Raw genomic sequence first — 17,032 nt, forward strand, 5'->3', positions numbered from 1 at the left:
GACTCCCGATTATTGGGACGTTCTTGCGGTCCCCATTGAGTTCGAATTGTCGGTCGGCGACTGTATTTGCCAGACACGAGTGTGACCTTTAATCCTTTGGCACCCACTTATTATGTGCTTGAAGTAGAAAACTAAGATAGAAGTGACATTGGAGCTTCTAAAACAATAGAGGCCTAATGCATAGCCACATTATTTTGGCCATCGAAGAAAGATGAAACGAGTGAACCTTCACAGACCAGAAATCGTTTTCTATTCATTTACACTGAGCAGGCAATTTTCAAACCAGTTTGCATCAAAAAAAAAAATTTTCTACATTAGTGAGGGGTAAATATGCTAGTCATTCATTGTTAGCTACCATCTTCAATTAAAAATTTTCCCTAAGAGGGCTAAACATATGCATTTTCAGTGAAAGGGGACGTATCTTCAATGCATTCACTGGTCTCTAGCGCTACCAGTTAACAGAGACACTGCAGCCTTGGGGTGACAGTTTGGGATCAAGTGTGGTCCATGCTGTCCGGTTAATTTCAAATTATCGTGCAAGGGCTAATTTCAGGATTGAAATAACAGAAGTGTTGGCCCATGGAAATGTCCATGTGCTTGCCGGGACTTTGGTCAGGACCAAATTAAGCAAAAAATCAAATTAGCTGCAGTCAAACTAAAAGAAAGTTTACGATACATTACTATTGACATAAATACTTGTTTCACCAATTCTTAGCAGTGAGTAAAAGGTCAGCCATTTAGTAATGACAGCTGACAGTGCGTTTCAAGAAAAAGAGGACAGCTCATCCATTGTGCAATTGAACCTTTTGTCAAGCTTCCATTCACTCAATGTCACATGGAAGGCAACCAGTAGCAAACTCTGCTGGAACATTTCTAGTTCTCTTTGCTGATAGGCTGATAAGACCATTAGCTTTTGTTGCACTTTATGGGGCTGGCAAGATGGGGTATAATTGTGGGCTTGCTTACCGCTGCTGGACCGACGCTTCATTAAACGACTATTTGTATTGTGATAGCAATTGTATGAACACTCAAGGCAAATTTTTGCCGCCGCCATGATGTTCCGTACAAAGGCCAAGGGCCAGAACATCCCGGCATGCTGTATGCTGCAGGTGTGAGGGAAAGTGTGAGAGGGCAAACCGAGAAGGGTCAAGGATTGATGTATACCGTCCTGCATGCCCATTTTTGAAGAACAGCATCCGGGGGGGGGGGGGGGTTGTAACCTGAACTAGTGCGCGTTGGGGGGGACACAGGTGAGCACACATCTTCGCATACGGCCTGGCTGTGGCCTGCACATAAGCAGCCTGCACATTCTATATTGGAGATAGTGCAGTGGTCTCAAAGGCTAAGGACGAGCTGAGATGGCTGGTGGTTTCATGCGTGCTGTGTTCCTGCATGCCTTGTGGTTGCATGGTCTCAAATTTTGGAGACATGTTGAAGTGAAAGGCTGCACAAAGCATTTGCTCCTGTTTTCCTGTGCTCCTCATTACGCCAGCATTGTGACAGCAAGTGTTCGTGGTCATCAAATGAGATCTGTACACATTTGCCTGTGTGTGCGTGACACCGTGCTTGTTCTTTTAATTAGTAAGCAAATGTTTACTGCAACATATGCAAGCAATAAAAGTATGAACCTTACTTCGTGTAGGTATCTACATATCTATCTATGCTATCGTCTTTGATAGCGATATGACAGAGCAGAGAGGCACAGTGAAGCATGAGTAATGGATGAGATTTTCTTAGCTGCAGATCAGGATGTGAAGACATACAGGAGCCTTCAGAGAAATAGGACAGCGGTTTCGGAGAGCTTACAGGCAAATGTTATGCACGGCTGACTTAGTTTCTTGTTCAGTTTTTATGCTTAGTTCTGTTTTCGTTTTCCATGTATTTGCTGTTAAGTAGGTCCTGAGACCAGGATATTTATGTTATCAGTCTGGCGAACTTACTCTGGCTACTTTAGTATATTTGTATGCCTATACACGAAAATATTTTGCAAGTGCATAAGCTTGATTTGATCGCTTTATATTTACAACCTGACCGTGGCAGCTTTTGCGTACGTATTGTGTTGATAATTGATTGAGACAAGATCATGCATGTGATCTACGAGGAATGAATACATGTCCCCTGGCAACAGTGTCACACCTTTTAATGAGTGCTCTTCCTGAAGTTGAAGGTATAGATAAACAAAACTGTGTGAGAGTATATTTGTAACTGTAAAATGTTTTTCCAAGAACCGAGCTACCAAAGTGCCTTCTCTACTGAGGCCAGACCACTTGAAGGAGGGCAAAACATGCAAAAAAACATATAATTCCCTGATGAGGAAACTCTAAGACAAAGTTGCTTGGAGGAAAAATATTTACAAAAGGTCCACATGCAATATCCTTGGAACATCCATGGTAGAATATCTGAAACATGTCCATGTGTGATATCCTAGGGACGTCCGTGGTAGGATGAATGTCCAGTGGATGTCCCATTTCTACCCAAAACGGTGCATGGGCATTGGGACGGGATCTGGATGCCCTACAGATGATGTGTGTTCGCTTGGGAGCCGTCAGCTATGGACGGCGGTGGTCCGCTTGTGGGGTCGACGTAAAAACTCTCTGCGGCAGTATGTTGTGCGGCATGCCATTGCGAGAAGCTTGTCACTAGTGTGTTCGTCCCTTAAGAAAAAGAGAGCATTTTTTCAAATTCCGCAAGCGGCCAGAAATAGTTGTGGGCAGCGTACTGCCGCATGCACACATCGCCGCAGCGAGGTACGTTGTATTTACACTGTCCAGACAAAATATGTAGCAAAATAGGTCTGGTGCAGCCAATCGTCTGTAATAGCCAGCTCCGTTAAAAGCAGAATTGGTTGCATTAATTATATAGGCAGACTAAACGAAGTCAGAACTATAACCTGTTATATTTGAAAGTGTGTTGTATGCGAATTCGTTGTAACGGCCGTGGACTTGTCCCCTGGTTTCTAGATTCATAAAAGCACTTCTTTCTCTACCCCACGGCAGCGCTGACCTAGAATGGGGCTTCAGTAAAAGTAAGCACCATTTAAATGTATGGAGCTCGCTGAGAATTGCTAGCATTAATGGAATGAGCCATGTTAAGAATCTCTTTCAGCCCTATGATGGTGATGCAACTAATGTGCCTCTCAGCCTTGACCTTTTGAGGAGTGTGAAGCAGTTTTGTGCGAAGTGTGCACAGGGCATGAGTGCTGAAGAAAGCACAAGCAAGCGGAAAGTAATAGAAGAGCCTGCCCCAGAGCACCCCACTCTTGAAGTGGAGAAGAGAGCTTTAGAGGATCAAGTGGGGGCCATCAAGGCATTGCTCACTAGTGCTGAGAAAATTGTCAGCCTAGGTTTGAAGCCAAGGCATGAACAAGGTAGAAAGTGGCTCTTAACGAAAGGAAATGCAAGCCTTTAGCACACACTTAAAAAAACTTTGGGAACTTGAAAAGAAAATGTTGAAAAAGGCAAAGCATTGGTGTCATGTCATTGACATCTGCACTAGTCGTGTATAAGCTGCTACTTAGCTTATAAGACCACGAAGAAAGGGGATTAACCGAGGGGCCAGATTTTTATTAAACATATCATGAGAAGCCAACAAACAAAGACACCAAGAACAACATAGGGGAAATTACTTCTACTTACTAATTGAATTAAAGAAATGATAAATTAATGGCAATGAAAGTGGATCAAAAAACAATTTGTCGCAGGTGGGGAACGATCCCACGTCTTCGCATTATGCATGCGATGTTACACAAGCGAGTTGTTTTTTCATCTACTTTCATTGCCATTAATTTATCATTTTTTTAATTCAACTAATAACTACAGTAATTTCCCCTATGTTGTCCTTGGTGTCGTTGTCTGTTGGTTTCTCATGACATAGTTAGCTTATAGTCATATGCATGAACAGTTAAGTCTGGTCTTATATATATCTAGTGTAGCCACATGCTGCTCAGGTGGAAGAGCTGTTTTGTACATAAGTTTGGGCTAGTCGTGTGTAAGAGTACTTCGGAGTACAAATAAAAAATTTGTTTGCAGTTTTTATATCAAGTTTATTTTTCTATGCTTTGTTCTGTGCTTGTTCCTATAAATATTTTAAGCATCTAGATCTACCTCCTCTGCAGGTTGGTACAAATTCACCACACCTCAAGGGTTTCTTCAGAATTTATTGGTCACTTTTGCAGTATCTTGTTGACTGAAGCTAAGGCATGATTGCGTTGAAGTTTAATCATCTGTAGCTGTGTCACATTGCTCAGGTTAATCCTAAATAGTTGCTCTAAAAGTTCACATCTTTTTGTTTGGTGTTAAAGAAAGGAAGCTTTCTTCTATGGTATACTGCTCCAAATTTGGATTTTCCTGCTCAAAAACTAAGTTTTTCTTGCTCCAAAATTTGCTGATCCTATTTCAGCTGTTGCGACCCGGCATTCAGAAAGGGGGTTGGGGGGCGTGAACAGAACAGCTTTGCAAGTTTTTAATGGGAGGAGGTGATGAAATATTTAACAAGTCGTGTCACATGTTTTCAGTATTCTGGAAAATTTTATGCATCGCAGGACAAACTAGTAAATTGGTTATCCTAGGTGTGGGCTGGCATCCTGTTTGCAATATAGTTGCAGAGTAGGTGACAAGTTCAGAATGTCAGACATGCTATGGACCATACAGAGAACGAAATGTTGTTCTTCATAGAGAGCAATAAAGTGTTGTCTGAAAGTGATGATGATTGTCATGAAGTGTAAATAAACTTTCATTCTGTGAAGGTAAAGTTGGCTGTTTTCATCTTACTCCCAAAATCAAAGACACTACATTTTCAAGGGTGGGACTCCTACACCAGCTGTGCCGTTTTGATAAAAATGCAAATTCTTGCACCAAACGGCCAAATGCGGAAAATTCACCGGAATTGCAATACGCTGCGACAAAACGGCTTCGGCATGTGGGCTCCGGCAGTGGCCGCGTACAGCGAGCTGACTTGTTCGCAAAGGGGTGCAGCCGTTCACATTCAACACACCGTGCGATGGCGCTTCCGGAAGTATCCCATAATTTTCTCGCTAGTAAAACTGGTCTTTTTGACGCTTCCTGCAAGTGGCCGACCCGCACGCAGCCACTGCTGTCGTCAATGCTGTTAGGACCGACCAGGGCTTGCCAGGGCGACTGTATTTAGAGTGTTCTAGAATACAGTTGATTCGGCCGAGCGGCGTGGCACTCCCTTGCTGAGGCACAAAGCAATGAGAAAATGCTGCAGTTTCGCCTGAAAGGCGAAGGATCGATTGCAATAGCAAATTATTAGACAGCAGTACTAAGTAACGATAGTAGTTTTATTGGCCATGTAACCTTGTAAATATTCGCTTACTAACTAAATGAACAAGCATGGTGTTACGCGCACTCAAGCAAAGATGAACACATCTCACTCAATGACTGCGGAAACTCGCGGTCAAAACGCTGGAGTGAAGAAGCGCAGCAGCAGCGAGTGAATTGACCTTCGTGCTGCCTCTTGCATCAACACAAACTAAGCGGCGAAAACAGCACATGCGAAGCTCGCTGTGCACCCGGTCCTATTGTGGATCGCCTTCTCAGATAGGGCCCGGACGGTCGTGCCATATGCTGCAGCCGCCGGAGTAGAATGCCCCCCCCCCCCCCCCCAGTGCCTTACACACGATGAAAGACTGTGTGCTTTGTCTCTCGATTTTCTCTCTTGCGGGCCCGAGATTGAGTCGCCATTGTCGGCTCAGCTTCGCACGCTTTCACTCGCACATAGAGCATATTGCACGTGGGGACACTGTCATCGCCCTTGGACTTTATACGGAACATCATGGCAACGGCAGAAATGTGCCTGAAGGGTCCATGTAATTGCAGTCACAATAAAGGTAGCTTGAGGGCACTGTGAGTGAACTATATATTAGGGACACGCACTTCAGCGGGCTCAGCGGGTGGGCATCTCTGTCCCCGGGGCCAGTATGACGTAAAACTATTCCAATCTGTTTTTATGCCCCTATGGGTGAGGCCTGGGCCATTTTGATCTATCACAATGTCCTTATGGTGGATTTGGAATGAAAACAGATTAGAAGAATTTTACGTTATACCAGAAAGTTTAGCATCAGGTGCTTTGAATTGGCCCTGATCTATTATGTAGAAATGGCTTTCCATAAACCACAGTATTTCATAAGTCTGGCTTCCTTGTACAGTCTGTTGATGAAGTGCATTTCCAGGCACTTCATGAACACTGTCGAGATGTTAAAGAAAAACATATTTATAAAAAATGTCTTCGGCTACCTTTTGAAATTTCGGACTCACTACTGCAGAATGCATGTTTTTTGATTGCTGCAATTAATTAAAAATCTACGGGCACCATTACCAAAATTTGCATACACTAGACAGTTTCAGGATAATTGTCAAATTTAGCTTAAGACAGTTGCAGTAGACTGGTCATGTTAGTTTATTCTGTGTTTTGCCATGGTTTCGAAGTGCGCTGCCATATTCCATATTCCATTAATATTCATATTGGCCATCTCCAAAGTGCTTCAAAATGAAATTTTATCTGTTACAAATGACTCCGAAATGAAGTTTTAGTCTGCTCCAAGGTTCCCTGAAATTCAATTGTGTCTGCTCCAGACTGCCCCAAAATGCTATTTTACTTGCTCCAAAAATTGCTCCAAGATGACATTGGGTGATCCCACAGCTGCATTCTTCTTGCTAAAAAATTTAGGTGTGTGTTGTATTTCTACTTTGTTTGGAAGCTCTAATGTCATTTCTATGTTAGTTTTGTTCTTTGAACCCATAAAAAGCTCTATTGATAAGGCGTATTTTATCTGATGCTAAGCAAAGCATAAGTTGCTGCTAAAGCAGGTGCTGCCATGTGTTCAGAGAACCTGTTGTGTTTTATTTTTGTTACTTGCTTTTTTTGTTCTGTGTCTATGAAGCTGCGACCATCTGTCTCTGTAATGAGCTTCAGTGTTGAATCTGTGCGATTCTCTCCTTCACACCAGATATCGTGGTTTGCTGTCGGGTGCTACTATTATCTGATAGGCAAGGCAGGTTCCGCAAGGCGTTACCTTAGGTGAGTACGCACTTTGCCTTTGTCCGTCGAATAATAGAGGTTTCAGTAAAAGAGCTCCTGCAGTGCTGCATGAATCCAAAGTAGAGTTATAGGTATAACTTAAATGCTTCATTATACCCTCAACTACTTAGTACTAGTAAACTTGTAATGACATTGAGGTGACGGCCATTGGTAGTGCCACGTGGAGCGCATAGTCCTTGCTGTGGGGGAAGGGGATGAACAGAGTGTCGAACTGAAAGTTTTTCGTTCTAGTTCAACAAAAACAGTTCAGTACAGTTTTAACTGTGGAGCAAAAAAAATTATAATTAATGCAAGTTGGGACTGGTTTGCGTTTATTTGCGTAAGCTAAAATAATTACAGGAAAACAGCATAAAGTAATTTTGTACAAAGACTCCAACTGTAGTTCTGAGCTGTACAGAAAGTCTACAAAATATGGCAGCTCTTGCTCAGGTAGCGGATAAGTAGAGCCTAGTTCCTATGTTTTGGAGAAAAATGTGCAAAAAATGTATGATCCAAAGTAACGAAAAATTCGGCAATCTCAACTGTAACTGACATCAACGTAATGTGAAGTGTTGCACAAATCGTTGCAGCATGAGACGCCGACGCGCACCGATCTGGTGGGACCCAAGCGGCCTGAGAGACGCATTGTTGTTTTTGCGGCTACGGTGAACTTGCGTTTGCACTCCTCGAATTCTGCCTTGTTCAGCAGCTTCTACGGGCAGAGCATTTTGGCGGGAAGTTTTGATGGGCCCACTTGGCAGGAATTCTTGCAGCATTAGACACTGATGTGTGTCAAGCTCGTAGGGCCTGAGTGACCCTAGACACGTTGTCGTCTTAAGATAGGGGTGGGAAACCAAAACAAAATCAAGCTGCTCTGTGACACTGGAATACAATGCTGTGAGAGCAAAACATGATGCTCACTTCAAACTGCCTGTTGCAGGGAATGGTGGTGCATTTGGGTTTTCACCTATTAAAAGCATGCAGTACACTTCTTAAGCCACATGCACTGTGAAACTGGCCACTTCGAAGGGGATGCTAACAAAGATTGTCTTCACATGTTCGCGTGGTCCATAAACTTGTGATTGGCTGTACATAGCTGGCCATGAGAAATCTGACGTTAATGCAGTCTTAATGTAGCAGCCAGTTAAAGAGGCACCTAAAAAGTAATAATAAAACACTCTACGCTGGCACAGTGGTCTTTCAAAGCTTAATTTCATTCCGTCAGTGGGAGAAGGTTGATCACTAAGGAAGGAAGTGAAGGCCAAGCTACTTTTGTTCCTTGAAGTTTGTGCCCAACCCTCTTCTCTGGTACACCAGTTGTGGCGCCATAGATTTCAGAGTAGGTATTTTCTCTTTCTTTTACATTTGGATTGTTTTGATGTGCTAAGGGCTTTCTAAACATGCTGGGGTTAGTACTTTTTTTTTACTATGCAATGCTGTTCTTTATGAAAGACGTGGGATAAATTTCATAGCCAGCGTTGGCAGGCAACCATTGTCGGAAGATGCTATTCTTGCCCATGGCCTGACACTGCAACTTCATTGCGGACAACTAAAGCCCTGTCAAAATTTCTACACGACTCGGAACCAGACGAGTGGCTCTAGTAGGGCCCCTGCCTAATGTACATAAGCACTCACTCTCCCCGTCATCATCCATCCTAGTAGTTCCCTTCCCCTCTTCCCTAGTGCCGAGTGGCAGACTAGAGCGCACTAGCTCAGGTCGACTTCTGTGTCTTTCCTAGCAATATTATCTCTATTGCTCTCGTACCAATAAACAGTCTGGCGTGCCTGCTGTCAAAATACACTACTTCACTGCAAGCTGGTGTGAAAATTTTCGGGCAGGTGCAAAAGCTGCCACTTTTGCATTCTTTATTTATAGCATACCAAGCCTCCTTCACCTTTTGTTAAAGTTAATGTTCAAAGCATGGCGGCTGTGATGGTTTTCCTGGACCACTGATACACAAGAACATGGCTTTCGAGTTTAATCCCCTTTACAATGAGGGAGCCGTCTCAAAGGGTGGAAGGGGAAGGTGGGGTGTGTTTGCTTTGTGGGCATTACCTACTGCAGCAGTGTAATTTAATAAATAACGCATAACGTAATATTTCTCTTTATTGTCTCTTTACGGTGACAGTGCAATGGGGGAGTGAGTCTTTTACTTTTCTTTGCATAGGCGTAGCAGCTATTCTTTGCCTAAGGAATTTTTCTTTCCCACCTTTCATGCGTTTGCACATGTTTTGCTATGCATTCTCGTACGCTTTTCAAACAGCAAGGCCACTGTGCTGGACCAAGTGTTTGGGCCTGCCTGGCTTATGTATGGTCACTCCTTTGCCATGGAAAGCGAGCACGACCAGGCCATGGCAGCTTACTTCAAGGCACTTCAGCTGATAAAAGGGTAAGAGTTGCCGTCATACTGCTTAGCATCATTGTGCTCTGCAGACAGCTTTTGCATGCCGAGCTTCAAAATCTCCATCCAGGCCCCCTCTCTGTCCTTACCTTTGATTTTCTATGAGAATTTCTATGAGAACCACACCGTGCTGTGTGTCTAAAATATTGGAATGAGGACTTTTTACTTAAACTGTTTCTTTTAGATCAGACTGTACACATCAAAGCACTTGCATGCAAACCTTGTTGCTAAGCAATCCACTTTAAACAAGTTAAAATACTTTCTGTAGCTTAAATTTTTTATCATGCATAGCTATGCAGTTTCTGAAGGCTCATTCCTTACCTTTGTGTGTGTGTGTGTGTGTGTGTGTTCATGTGTGTGTGCGTGCATGCATGTATGTGTGCGTGTGTGACCTACTAGGTTGGAACTTGTTGAGGTTACCTGAGGGGCCATGGCTTTCTGCACCCATGGACAGTCCAGTTTGAATGCTGTGGCAATGGCATCATTCCAGTGGGACCAAACGGCAAAATTGCTTGTGTGCTTAGGTTTAGGTACACATTAAAAAGACTTGCCTAAAATAACCTGGAAACCTTTCTGTTAATTCAGCTTGGGTAATTCAGTTTAATTCATTCCCCTTTGAAAGGTCTCAGTCAATGCCCATACATTTTCATTGGCTGAGACCTTTGTAGTTGCGATCGTGAAATTGGCCCTCGCTGGATAATTAGAACACAACTGCCGGACACACATGTGTCTGATCCGAATGATCATCCTGATAGCTTCAGTCGGCAGCGCTGAAGTACAATAGATACACCAAAGGCCACCGAGAACGACACTTTTTCAGCCAGCCCTTGGCAGTTTCATGTGAACACTAGGGGTGTGCGAATATCAAATACTCACTTTCAAAGTGATTTCGAAAAATGAAAACCAAGTGCAAATCAAATCGAATTGAATATTACAAAAATATTTTTCAAATATGACGAAAGGTACGAAAAAAAAATATGCGAGTTTATTGCACAGCAAATACATAATGTACAGGAAAATTATGCTTATAGGTAAACGAAATTCTCTACTGCAACACTTTTGCTTGACAGTGTCGAAACTGCAGTTATTTAAGGTTGTCAAGTAGGGAGGGTAGTTGCCAGACCTGTCCGCGAAGCAGTGACACCCTCCTGCCTGCAATTATTCGTCTAGATACTGAAAAGAGCACCGCACTAGACACGTTAGTGTCCGGCATCGGCAGGTATCTCATAGCAAGTCGAGCCAAGAAAGGGCACCATGCTTGCACCCCCAATCACATGGTTCTTCTCTTTGGCCTTAAAATTTTATCATTCACATATCTTTCAACCTGTCCTTGTGGCAGTGAAAATTGCTGCCACAAGCAAATCAAAATTGCTGCTGCTTGGTGTGCTTATCAAAATCTTTCCACAGTGCTGACACGGAAGGAACCTCTTCAAGAGTTTTCATTGTTGGACACATATCTAGGTTTCTTGTTGGTGTTGAAATTTTCTTTGCTCCTTCTAAAGCCAGGTTTTTAGCCCAGTTTTTCATTGAAGCTTCCTTGTGGTACTCAACTATTTTAGAGAGGGTCTAAATACATTGCCAAGCTTGCTACATGACCAAATTTGTAGTTTGGAAATCATGTTTTTAGGCACTTAGCTGGATTAGCTGCATGTAGAGGCACTATGCAGTGTGGGTTCTTGAGCTGATAGTGTCGGGTAGCCATAAGCACCAGCAGTGGCCCCATGACAGTGCCCCCTTTTTACTTTTTATATGCTTCACCGCAATATGTTCTGTATGCTTTGCCGCATAACATGGCTGTACTGCGGCGAACTGACTTAAAATTGTAGCAACTAATAAGTATTGGGAAAAGCAGTACCATATTTTTGTATATGTAACCAGCACCGAGAATTTGAAAAATTTAACATTGAAGGTGGATTGTAGGTTTTATGCAAATTTCACCTTGATATGTGACTTCACGTCTGCGCAAATATCACCTCAAAATGTGGTTTCAAGGCAGCACGGCCACACTACAAAGCCACATTAAGAGCGAAAGTTGTGCATTGATGAAGTCGAACATCAAGGCAAAATTTCCATATAACCCGTAACAATTATTCCACTTATTCAGGGGTATTTCAGGCAATTCCCGCTGAGTTTGAATAATTTGTCGGCTACTTTATATAGCCTAAGTTCTTTCTTCTTGTGACCACCTTACATTTGAATGCGGTAAATATGGCTCCCCTTTAACATTGTTATAGGGAGTTCTTACTTTATTCATAAGGTATAGCCCACTCATAAATGGTCTTTATAGTAGGCTTGTAGTCGCTGCTTTTTGCAACATATTTTCAATAGAAATTGAGAAATTGTTACGTCATTAATAGTGCATGGTGTGTAATTTTCTTGTTCACTTCTCCACCACCAGGTGTCACCTCCCATTCCTGTACATTGGGCTCGAGTACGGCCTCACCAACAACACAAAGCTTGCGGAGCGCTTTTTTAGCCAGGCACTTGCTATCGCACCCAACGACCCATTTGTGCTCCATGAAATGGGTGTGGTGGCCTTTCAGAATCAAGAGTATGTCTTGCATTCCTCTTATATTCAGAATACTCTTCAAATTCTGCTGCATAACTCCCAGAACAATGGCATGTGAAAACCATATTTACTCGGTTCTAATGTGCTCAGTTTTCACAGCCAAAGATGAGAACTGCAGTGTCTTCAGTTGTAGAAGTTTGATTTTCACACTTCAAGAAATTATAAATACAACTCACCAGTTTTTCGTAACAAGGGAGAGTAACGGTGATATTTCTCTGACCTTCAAAAAGAAAGTTAGTCACGTCCAAGCTACAGTACAATGAGCAACACTCATTGTCGCTAGTGAAGGTCTTTTTATCGTTATCAGCAGCCCTGAGAATCTTCTCTTTTGTTCCTTCTATAGCATTTGAGATACCGAACTTGTTAAACACTTTGCTGACCTTGAAGACTAGCCACAGTTTCTAAAATTACTGTAGCCTAACGAATTTAAGGAGTGTGCAGAAAGCTACTTTAGCTTCTACAGTTCTACAGCTACAGTGATGTGTGGGTTGGATTGCATTACCGAAATTTTTATGCAAGTGATATTAGCTTGTCACTACTGTTAATTTGGTTTTGTACTCAAATCTAACATGCATGTCATTTCTTAATAAATTTTTCTGCTAAAGAGTGGCTGACGGAACTGAGTAAATCTGGTAAGTACTGTACTTGATGCTGAATATATCGAACTCGAAGGGGATTCCGAAATAGTATGATACATCAGTAATTTGAAATATAATGTATGCCTGTCTGAAGCTTATCCGAGATCTCTGCAGATCTCAAACAGTTTCCCGAGATCATAAGAAGCGGGAATTTGCCGATTTGCTTCTTCAGGGCAAATAGTATCGTCGAACGTACACATGCTTACTTGCTTTTTGCACATAAATTTAAGCTGCTTTCACTGCAGAATGTTTTTTGATATAATGCTAAACCTAAAAGCCCGCATCATCGAGATCGGAGACCACTCTGTGCCTCGTGCATGTCGATTACTCCAGATAACGTAGAAATGGGCACACTGTGGAATCAAATCAGCCTGTATAGATACGTGCCGTTGCTGTTTGCAGCACACTTGTTCTGTAAATTGCGCGTGAACATGCCCAGCAGCATGTCCGCTACAATACCAACAATATATTGTTATGGTCAATCGTCATGTGCGGCCAACAAGCCAGGCAGACTGTTGTTTTGGGTTTCGGAACAGACTTTCTCTTGGAACAAGTCTTCCTTGCTTCTTGAATGCCGCAAGAAATCCATGCGTCTCTTCTTGTGTGCTGCTCAGTGTTTCAGTGACTCGGGGTCCCTTCGTTCTCAGCCCTTCCCCCTCTAGCTGCTGCTTTGGTGAGGTGTGGTGTGCGGTGATATCATTAACTTCAGACTGCAGTGTAAAGATCTCCGTCCAAGTGGATGTTCGGACTGAATTCATTTTGGCCGCTCACGAAATGATAAAATGCCATTTGCAGAAGTCCCTTGTCTACAAGAAGACAAACTCGACAGTGCAGACACCTCCAGTTTGGCACACCATGCCTGGTGGCACTTGGTGAAAAGATCAAGTGTTTCCTACACCCTCTTGTGGAACGCATATTGGACCAAATAGCTTTTCTTGTTCTTGAAGCAGAGTGGTAATTTGCAGATTACGAATGGTTGAAGTTTGCACGAGCCATCCACATGCACAGCTAGTAAAGCTGAGAGTAGTACCCTGCTCATTTTCCCTCCAGCCACTGTGAAGCATTTAATTGACTCTGCACCAAGCTGCAACTTTGGCCGTCGACTCCTAACAAGATGGCGCTGGTTAGGCCTGGCCAGCAGGTTGTTGGGCCGCATGCTGTCATGGGAAGGTTGCCCTTGATACTATACATTAGTCCTCTAGACAGATACACAGAGGTCTGGCACGATAACGCTTGCGCAGGCTGAACTTACAGCAGCTCACGTTAAGTGGGGTTCATGGGCGATCAGTTGGCAACTACCGCAAATACATACAGCAAAAGTTTTTTATGTGCGCATACTGGTAATAACAGGGAAAGCTGGCATGTGGGCTGTGTTTCCGACCAATAAATTTGTGGAACGTAATTTAAACTGAGAGCGTCGTGGAGTCGGGGGAATGTTTTATCGGATGGTCACTTGTGGCAATATCACCTACAGTCTGCCGAAGGTGATTGTCTGAATATACCTCCCAAGGTTGCACGCACGATATCTGCACTTTGCAGCAACATGCATTGTGACAGGTGATTGCGAAACACACTTGTGGCCTCGACTAACCATTTTCGCGGTGTCAAGTTCTAAAAACTCAATGAATTGATTTTAACGTCGATGTTGGTTTTGCTGGCCTGCCCGATAACACAGATATTTTAATACGTAAGCATTCTTGGGCAACTCACTCAGGAAATCTGTCTATAAGTCTGTCAGTCTGTCCGTAACACACAACACAATGCACTCGGTAAAGAAAAGCAGAATAAATTTGAGAGGAAAGATTAAAAGAAAAACAGCGGTAGTGAGTTTCGAACCTACAACCCCATGCTCAGAAGCCAAGTGTCTTACCCACTGGGCTAAACAGCTGCATTTGCAGATGGAGAATTTACCTGAATGTTAGGAACACGTTGTACCACATTGTCTGTGTTGTCACACAGCACATACAAATAAGCAGTCACTGAGTGGATAAGAAATCATGAGGGGTTATATGGGCCTGATTCCAGTTAATAATGCTTTGACGTAGATGGATACAGTGCTAAAGAACCACAAGGGCTTATAATGGTTGGAGCAATTCTGATAAGGTTGATAAGGACTGATAAGGGTCGGATGTAAACTGATAAGGTTGATAAGAGTCAAAGCAATTCCGATAGGGTTGATAAGGGTTGAGACGAGTCAAATAATGTTTATAATGACTGATAAGGGTTGGAATGAGTGCAATAAAGTTAACAATGACTGCTAAGGGTTGATAAGCATTTATACTGGTCAGATCTTGAGCCAAACAGATTGCAAGGTCAACAAAGCATACATTTAATGAACCGTCTACTGCTTCGTCAATTGTGGCAAACAACATATGTCGCATCGTATACGTAGACATGACATGTGGCACAATGCTTACGTATACTTAGACAAATCCAGTGGAGTTTCTACATAATTTTATGTGACCCCTTCCATGTCCTAAAATATCAGTCGGCAACACTATTTATTTTCTGCACACAGACTGAAGAGCCAAACAGTGACAATGCGCACATGTTCGGTACGGGCCACGTGCCACTGACCAGATGCCGGAGCAAAAGGCTTCTCCATTGCCTAGACAACCCCTACATGCTCGCGGGGCCAGCACACTGCCGCCACATTTAAACATTTTTTTTGCTTATGTTCCTTGTTCGTTAGCTTGCTCCGTGTCTGCTCCTCCTTCGCCCTCGTTGCTCTCCCCTTGGCAGGTGCGCCCCATTGAGAGGCGTGCTCTCTGCCTTGCTTGCCCGTGGAATTTTCTGGCAACCACACTGCAACCAGCATTTCGTCTCGTGCAGCTTCACTAGAAGCGGCAGGCATATACATTGAATTCTATGGGAAGATAAGCGTAAGTCAGAAGTGACCTCAATATATCTGGTCCTGCACTATTAGCGGTTACGTTGTTACTTATGGGTGGTCTGAGCTAATCAGTCATTTACTGGAAACATCATATTATGGACATGCTCTGAGTTTCTCTGAGACATGGCATACAATCGCTTAAATAAATCAGTTCATCTGTTCTCTGTTCATCTGAGATGTTAAACCTAGTCAGTCAACAAATCAATCAATCAATCAATCATTTACTGGAAACCTCAAATTATGGACACAGTCTACGTCACTTTGAGACACTAAGCCCAATAAATTGATCAGTCAATTGCTGGGAACATCGCCTTATGGCAGTCTTCACCTGTTCTTACAAGCAGCCTGTTGGTGTTCATTTTGTGCAGGTACCCGACTGCCAGGCGACATTTTGAGAATGCACTGAGTTTGCTTCAAGCGAATGATCATGGTGTCCTTCCTGAGAAATGGGAGCCCCTTTTGAACAACCTTGGTCACACCTGCCGAAAGTTGAGGTATGCTGTCAACTGTTTTTCTATCCGTATCCTCTTCGGGTGCCAAATAATTTTTCCATTGTAAATTTAGTTTCATCACATTCGTCACAATCAGGAGAAGCATGCTGCTGCAGCGCCTATATTCTCTCCAGTGAGTTCTGTCAAGTTTGCGAAATACGAACTCCACGTGGGAACGCTACGGGAACGTCAGATATGTGAACATCAACTATTTCATGTGCAGCATACAGTCAAACCCGACTATATCGAACCCGTTTACATCGAATTATTCTATATATTGAACAATTTCTGGACACGATATAGTTACAATGAGTATATATCGCAAAAATTACGCTTACATCGAACAAAAATAGCAGCGACACCCGATATATTAAACGTCAAGCGGTGGAAAGTGCCCCCAGAAGTTGGCTTTCCCTCGCGGTGGCGGAGAAAACCCGGCTGCGTGGCTCCATCCAACCGCTCTCCCTACCGTGACCGCGCCCGACCGCGCTGCCTCGGACGAGCCGTCGGCACCCCCCCCCCCCTGCAAATAATTATCCTGGCCCACCCACAGCTCTTGCTCAGACAGCCAATCAGATGCTCTTGTGCCCTCGTCGTGCGAGATGGCGAAAGTGCGACTTGTCTCGCTGTTTTTGTGTGCGCCTTGTAGGCCTTCTCCCGCAGTGTTGCCGTGATGAAGCGGCAGAATTTGCCTTTCGTCGTGAAGCTCGCAATCATAAATTGTGTCGAACGCGGTGAGAAGTCGGATGTCCCCGCAGAGCACAAGATTCCAAGGAGCACTCTCGGCACGATCTTGAAGAATAAGGGGGAGATTAGGGCTAAAGTGTCCTAACTCGTGACCCGGTGCCCGTGGCGCCCAAAGCATAAGGACGGCCGTGTATGAGTGGCTAATCCGAAGTTGCTTCAGCCGTGCCGGCTTCCGCGTGCTCGGTGATGACTGTAAATTCTGATGAATGCAACGAAACCGTTGCCAGTGTTGCTGAAGTTTGGAGCGAGCTGTC

General features: G+C 43.5%; 1 protein-coding gene across 1 annotated transcript in view; it reads left to right on the plus strand.

The window, feature by feature from the left end:
* Window positions 1-17,032, plus strand: part of Cdc16 (cell division cycle protein 16) — a 56,803-nt gene that overhangs the window by 24,340 nt on the left and 15,431 nt on the right. Inside the window, exons 11-14 of the mRNA XM_075693640.1 lie at window positions 6,968-7,038; window positions 9,303-9,428; window positions 11,839-11,991; window positions 15,909-16,034. Of these exons, the coding sequence (XP_075549755.1) occupies window positions 6,968-7,038; window positions 9,303-9,428; window positions 11,839-11,991; window positions 15,909-16,034 (476 nt within the window). The remainder of the gene's footprint in view (window positions 1-6,967; window positions 7,039-9,302; window positions 9,429-11,838; window positions 11,992-15,908; window positions 16,035-17,032) is intronic.

This window comes from Dermacentor variabilis, chromosome 5, assembly GCF_050947875.1.
Source record: "Dermacentor variabilis isolate Ectoservices chromosome 5, ASM5094787v1, whole genome shotgun sequence".
NCBI lineage: Eukaryota > Metazoa > Arthropoda > Arachnida > Ixodida > Ixodidae > Dermacentor > Dermacentor variabilis.